At 36.8% G+C, this 7,597-nt stretch overlaps 1 protein-coding gene across 9 annotated transcripts in view; it reads right to left on the reverse strand.

The window, feature by feature from the left end:
• pde1cb (phosphodiesterase 1C, calmodulin-dependent b) overlaps positions 1–7,597 on the reverse strand; it is a 175,854-nt gene that overhangs the window by 72,914 nt on the left and 95,343 nt on the right. For 6 of the 9 annotated variants that reach the window (XM_049476571.1, XM_049476572.1, XM_049476574.1 and 3 more), the window contains one exon: positions 7,493–7,597. This exon is cut by the window's right edge. The exons of 1 other annotated variant lie outside the window; for it this stretch is intronic. In XM_049476571.1, coding sequence (XP_049332528.1) covers positions 7,493–7,597 — 105 coding nt within the window. The remainder of the gene's footprint in view (positions 1–7,492) is intronic. 2 more of the 9 variants (XM_049476577.1, XM_049476576.1) reach the window with 1 other exon arrangement.

Here is a 7,597-nt window from a genome sequence, read left to right on the forward strand (position 1 = left end):
GCCAAGCGCTCTGTTGCGCTACGCTTGGCTGCACTTCGCTCCCTGTTTCTCTCGCTGTTCTTTTCTTTTCTTTTTTTTAGTGGGTTCAGTTACCCCCTCTTAGCATCAATGGACAAGTGGAGCATCACTTGATTATGTGAAGTGTGTGTGTGTGTGTGTGTGTGTGTGTGTATTTGTGTGTATGCTGACTAGGCACTGATTGCTGGTGTGATTTACATGCAGGTGTGAGAGGCACCTGTGTGAGGGGGCTACATTAGCATAGCGCTCTCGACTTCATGTGCTACATGTGCATACATTCTCATAGAGTACAGGTGCATCACAAATAATTAGAATAATTTGAATTGAAAAGTTACTGTATTTCAGTAATTCCGTTCAAAATGTGAAACTCATATATGATATAGATGTATTAAACACTGAGTATCTTAGAAAATTATAATATTATATTAAAAGACCAATTGGTACTTTTGGCAGTGTGGGCAGTGTGCCAAGTCCTGCTAGAAAATGAAATCTGCATCTATATAAAAGTTGTCAGCAGAAGGAAGCATGAAGTGCTCTGAATGTGGGCTTGATAATAAAACACAGTGGATCAACACCAGCAGATGACATGACTCTCCAAACCATCACTGATCATCAGTACATTTTACATTTCATTTATAAATCAAGGAACCAGAGTCTGGAGGAAGAGTGGAGAGACACACAGTCCAAACTGCTTGAGGTCTAGTGTGAAGTTTCCACCAATCAGTGATGGTTTAGAGAGTCATGTCTGTCATCTGCTGGTGTTGATCCACTGTGTTTTATTATCAAGTCTAAAGTCAGTGCAGTTTTGTTTTCCCGCAAAATCTTACAGCACTTCATGCTTCCCTCTGCTACTGACAACTTTTATGGAGATGCAGATTTCATTTTCTAGCAGGACTTGACTTTGCACACTGCTCACACTGACAAAAGTACCAATTGGTCTAGATTTATAATATTCTAATTTTCTGAGACACCGATTTTTGTTTTGTTTATAATCATCAACAATAAAAATAAATAAACTCTTAAAATAGATCACTCCGTGTTTAATACGTCTATATAATATATGAGTTTCACATTTTTAAAACTGATTTACTAAAATAAAATAACTTTTTAATGATATTCTAATTTTTTTGAGATGCACCTGTCTAAGTGCATAAAATATTCCTAATTATATAATCATATCTACATACATTGATCCACCATAACATTACCACTAAGTAAACCAACTCTTAATTCACTGTTTCATATATATCGATTAATATGTAGATATGCTGATGATAGTCAGTGAGTTTTCACTTGTCACCAGATGTCAGCGGTCTTAATGTTATGGCTGAATGGACCAATAGAACAATGTACAACGCTCCTGTGAGGTTGATTTTATGAAGATACAAGGCTTTTGCATGACACTGACATTATACAATATATACATATACTAAATATATAAATTATTCTCTAAATTTGGTGTGTAATTTCTGGGCATTAGAGAGATAAGGAGAGATAAGATGTATTCAGTAGGCTGCCTCTATTAGCTGGAAGTGATATGTTTTATTTTAGGAAATAATAATAAAATAAAGAGTCTTGTATGCTGGTTTTAATAAGCAGGGAAATACAAATTCAAGTTTGACATGGGTCTTCCTTGTCATTATACAGATACGTTAATTGAAACTGTATCTAAATAAGAAAGGCCATTTAAAGCATTGTTTGCATCAAGAGATCTCCAGTAGTAGTTACTCGTCTGATATAAGCTTCATTTTTGTATCCAGATCCTCTCATATGCAATTTTAAGTTACATATCACTCTGTTGTATCACTCTACATGTGTTAAAATCCTAGTTATGGGCCTGATAACATCTCGGGAATTACCACTGGTTTCACAATTGGACCTCAAGTTGAAGAAGTGCAAAAAAGTCCACACACACTTTACTGTTTCATTACCAGTACATTCCCAGAAGTCTGTGCTTGTGTGAATGTGAAAGGAGATGGCTCACACTATCCGACGAGAGAGAACAACCATGAGCCAGAGCTGGAACTTCCTGTGAATACAGTAATCACACTCAAATGTGGACCAAAATAACCTAACTGAAAAAACTCTAAAGGAGTCCCCCCCCCCCCCCCCCCCACTATCAGCTGTAGCTCTATAAGTTTGATCTAAAGGTGCTAAAGCTGTTCAGGTGTAGCTTAACCTGATTTATTACCCAGATAATTAATACAGCTATAAACAAATACCATCTCTGCTGCTGATTGTCAGGAAATACCCAGGCAGGGTGGCGAGGAAAGCGGACACAAGTGCAGGTAGGGTGAAAATAAATAATAATTTAATAAATAAATAACAAGAAAACAAGGAACAAGTAACATGAAACAAAGATACACAAATAACCAATAACAAATCAAAGAACCTAAACTAAACCAACTAGAGATAATAAATAAACAAACAGGGAATATATACAAGGAATCTTACAGCACTTCATGCTTCCCTCTGCTACTGACAACTTTTATGGAGATGCGGATTTCATTTTCCAGCAGGACTTGGCACACTGCCCACCCTGCCAAAAGTACCAATTGGTCTTATTATATAATATTCTAATTATCTAATCTAATCATCAACAATAAAAGTAATAAACACTTAAAATAGATCACTCTGTTTAATACATCTATATAATATATTAGTTTCACATTTTGAACTAAATTCCTGAAATAAAGTAACTTTTCAATGATATTTGAATTTTTTGAGATGCACTAGTACATACAAGCTTAGGGTAACACTTCATGACCAGTTTATATACTACACTCCCATGACTTTTGTCACCTCAGTGTAGTTAAAAATGTGTTTATTCCGAGGAGGAGAAGGATTGAGCAGTTCTGGTGTGATTTTGACCACTGCAGAGCTCTGGAGGCTCTTATGTGGACAAGCTAATGGGCCACTTTCTGAAGCCCTGCATCCTCATGAATTTTCATCAGGCTTTAAAACAAACGGTCTGAAACACCTTTGATTCCAATGAGCTGCTTAGTAACCCAGTTTATTACGTAATGTTAACTAAGGGCAGAGTCTGCTGCAAACTATTTATCTTCTTTAATCTCCTTTAATTTCCTTTATTTTCTTATATTATTGTTATTTTTTATTAGCATCTTAAAGCAGTTCCTAGTTTAAAAGCAATAGGATACCAGTAAGTAAACTGATCATGAAGTACTACATCAGCTGAAAGTTTGGGAATTCCCATATCTGTATCAGTTGTGAGGTGCTATATTGTGAGTATGGCTGAACACAGTCAAGTATTTTTGAGTTTGAGCTAGACAGGACAGGTCTGATAGTTGGTGGTAATGATGGTGACCGGCGACTTCTGGCTAATATTGTCCATGGGAACAGACTCCAGCAACCCAAGCAAAAGAAATCACTGCATCCACATTCAATGCAAGAGGCCACACATGCTCATGGGTCAATGTAGCGTTTTTTTGGATTTAAATTGGGGCAAAAAAGAGGCAAAACAAAAGAGTGGATACTCAATAAATGAATTTTTGATAAATTAAGCGAACTGAAATTTGGAAATTACCAAAAAAGACCTCAAAAAATGCTGCAAATTAATGTCCCTTGACTTTTTAATACTGAGTTTTTGTTACAGTATTAAAACTATGATAAAATACTGTATAAGGGTTCTGTGATTGGTTGTGGTCATGCCATAAAAGCAGCCAATCAGAGCCCTCTCTAAAATGGAAATCTTTATATTTCATTATGAGGCAAAACAACAGGGTGGTAAATACAGTAGGTTTATAAAATGACATCAGAGCATATTTTTGCATCAAACAACGTCATAATTTACTAGTTATATGTAGAAAGCTACTTAAAATACTCAATAAATGAATTTTTGATTCATTTAGCTAGCTGAAATTTGGAAATTACACTGACTTTTTAATACAGAGTTAGTGTTAGTGTTAAAACAGTATTAAAACTAAGCTAAAATAATGTATGGGGGTTCTGTGGTCATGAAATAATCCAGCCAATCAGAGCCCTCTGTAAAATGGAATTAATTTTATTTCATTATGAGGCAAGGTGGTAAATACAATAGGTTTATAAAATCACATCTGCTCTTATTTTTGCTGCAAACAAAGTAATATATTTACTTTCTATATATTTAGGAAATTATTATTATTTATATTTTTTTTAATTTGGCTAACTGAAATTTGGAAATTATCAAAATAGTTCGCCCCAAAAAAATCTGCAAGATAATGTGTCCTGATGTTTTAAAATAGATTTGTTTTTGTTATAGTGTTAAAACTATGCTATTATTCTGTATGAGAGTTCTGTGCGTGGTCGTGGTCATGCCATAAACCAGCCAATCAGAGCACTTTCATTATGAGGCAAATAAACAGGGTGAAAAAAGTAAGTTTTTAAAATTACATCTGAGCTTATTTTTGCTATAAACAAAGTAATATATTTACTATGTATATGTAGGAAATTATTTAAATAATTTATTTTTACAACTATATATATATATATATATATATCATTGTATTTCATTATGAGGCAAAACAACAGAGTGGTAAATACAGTAGGTTTACAAAATGACATCTGAGCATATTTTTGCATTGAACAAAGTCATTTATTTACTATTTACACACAGAAAACTACTTAAAATACTCAATAAATGAATTATTTATGCTTTTAGCTCAAAACAAGGCACACTGCATCCAGCCTCTGCAGCTGCACTGCCCAACATACAGCGTCTCACACCCTGAGCTGAGACCCCTCACGTCCGCTCTCACACACTACTGTATTTGTCTCACTGCGTCGTCGCGTTGCGTCGCTAATGACACACTCCCAGAATCCTCTGCAGCCAATTAGCCTCCCATAATTACCCAGACTCCCATTGAGCCGTCATTCAGAGGCGAGCGGCACAGGAAGTCAGCGGAGGGAAATCTCCACTGAGCCCGCCCCCCTGCGGCCCGGCCAATTAAACCCACTCTCGAGCTCTAATATTAGACCGGCTCAATCCCCCCTCCATCCACCTCTAACTCTATTGTTATCACTCTCTCCTTCTGTCACTGCTGTTTACACTTTCGCATTTCTCCCTTTTCTCCCTCCCGTCTTTCCGTTTCGATTCCCATCTCTCGCTCTTTTCATCTCATCCCTCGCTCATCCCTCCCTGATGATAATTGCCGAGCACTTAGCAACAGCCACCACATATTTGTTCCCAGCAGATGTCTTTTCAAAGCCGAGCACCGCACGCGGGTAGCGGGCACTGCGGGCAGCATGCCTTCTGTCGCGTGCCCGTAGCTGCGATGACGTGGGGCAATAATCTTCATGCAAAACAATAATACCTTATATAATATGCATAAGGATGAAAAGATATGCATTCAACTCTGCATGTTTTTTACATTCTAAGGCAAAGTTCTGTTATATAAATATACTGTAATCTTAAACCACAAAACAAGAAATAATGCAAGAAAACAAGCTCATATTCATAAAGTAAAAAAAAAAAAAAAGAGTTCAGAAATTAATATTTGGTGGAATAATCCTGGATTTTAATTCCAGTTTTGATGCACCTTGGCATCATGTTCTCCTCCACCAGTCTTACACACTGCTTTTGGATAATTTCATGCCTTTACTCGTGGCGCAAGAATTCAAGCAGTTCAGTTTGGTTTGATGGCTTGTGATCATCCATCTTCCTCTTGATTTTATTCCAGAGGTTTTTAATTCGGTAAAATCAAATAAACTCATACTTTTTAAGTGGTCTTTTTTTTCATATTTCATATTTTTTCAGAGCTGTATCTACACCGATGGGCATGGTGGTCTACAAATTAGGTGTGTTCAGGTACATTTTAGGCATATTGCTATCTTGGCAACAGAAAACACAGGTGCACCACTGACCAATCAGAACCTAGGCAACAGTCAACAGTCAGACGTTCATCGCTATCTTGGCAACGCAGCTGGGCCATGCTTGCCCAATGCTCTTACACGCCCACTTGTTACACAAACACAAGGACACACTGCAGTACACAAACCTATCTTTTACATCAACAGTAAACAGAATACAACATAAAAACATTGCTGTTTCTATAAATTATCTGCTGACGCACCTTCACACCATAAAAAAGGCACTCAGATTTCTCTGCTGAGAAGGGCTGCACCAATAAAATAGCAATGCGCCAAAGTCAAAGAGCACCTGCCTCTTAAAGGGAATATAAGGCAAGTGACACGCTGATTGGTTTATTTCATGTTATGCCCAAAACACACCCATGATTAATTAAGAGAATTAATTCATGTCTTTTGTGCGTTTCTAGCTACGCAAGGTGTACTTTTCCCATCGTTACAAAAGCAAAGACACACCGACGCAGCCTAAATCACACTACACAGATTGCTGCTAACATCAGCAATGCAGTTTTGTTTTATGTATGTACTGTGGTTATGTAAATGATTACAGTTGTAGTCTGATTAGATACTAGTCCTTGCCACACGAGGGCGTAAAAGAGATGGCTGCTCTATAAAAAGGCTCTAAGAAGCTACTTCTATTGGGTAGTGTACCTCATGGTGAGAGACTGTTGCTTTATAAAATTGCTAAACTTTTTACCCAGCTGACAGACATTGCTTTAAATAATATAATTTTTCAGCAGGCCAGTGTGTGAAAATGCAAGCTAGGTGTTTATAATAAAGTGGCCAGTAAGTGGAAGTACAAGGTAGGTGTTTCTAATAAAGTGACCTATGCATGTTAGTACACTGTAGATGTTTTTGATATAGTCGAATAGTGTGTAAAAATGCAAATTTCTAATAAACTGGCCAGTGAATGAAGATATGTATTATATAGGTGTTTCCAATAAAGTGGCCAGTTTATGCTAGTAAGCTGTAGAATAGGGATGGGAAGGACATCACAATTGCACACGATAACAATGCTATAATAATACTGTGATTCTGCAATTCTCTACATATTAAAAGATAATTCTCTATGACCTTTAACCATAAATTAAGAGGATAAAATACTCCTAAATAATCAAATACCACAAATTATTATGGATTTATTGGTGTCAGTTTGCAGAAGTAGACTACCAATATTTTTCACCGCAGGTTTACCCTAATCATTTGATTATAGCGCCACCATGTGGAGGAACTTTAGTAAGATAAGTTGTGAGGCTAGTCAATATTTGATATTTGAAAACTATAAGATATATCACAATATCGATATTTTGTCCCACCAGTACCGTAGATGTTTCTGATAAATTGTACAATGTAGGTGTTTCAACTGAAGTAGCCATTATATATATATTTTCTCTTTTTATCCAGAATAAAACAAATAAGAAAGTATCTGATGAAAGCTTCTGAAAGGTTGTGTAGTGAACGGAGAAGCAGATGGTGAGGAAACGAGTTTATTTCTTTCTACAGAAGGAAGCAATTTAGTTACACAAGTCTGAATGTGTGAGATGTTTATAGCAGGGCAGAGGGAATCCCCGTGACTCAGCACAGCAGCAGCATCAGCTTCGGCCTGCCTTACCTCTGTGACGTCTTCTTATACTTCCTCCTGCAGAACAGCACAGAAACACCAGCAGTTAGAACCTCAGTCAGAATCTCAGCCAGAACCTCAATCACAACCTCTTTC

Source organism: Astyanax mexicanus, chromosome 4 (genome assembly GCF_023375975.1).
Source record: "Astyanax mexicanus isolate ESR-SI-001 chromosome 4, AstMex3_surface, whole genome shotgun sequence".
NCBI classification, from domain to species: Eukaryota; Metazoa; Chordata; class Actinopteri; order Characiformes; family Acestrorhamphidae; genus Astyanax; species Astyanax mexicanus.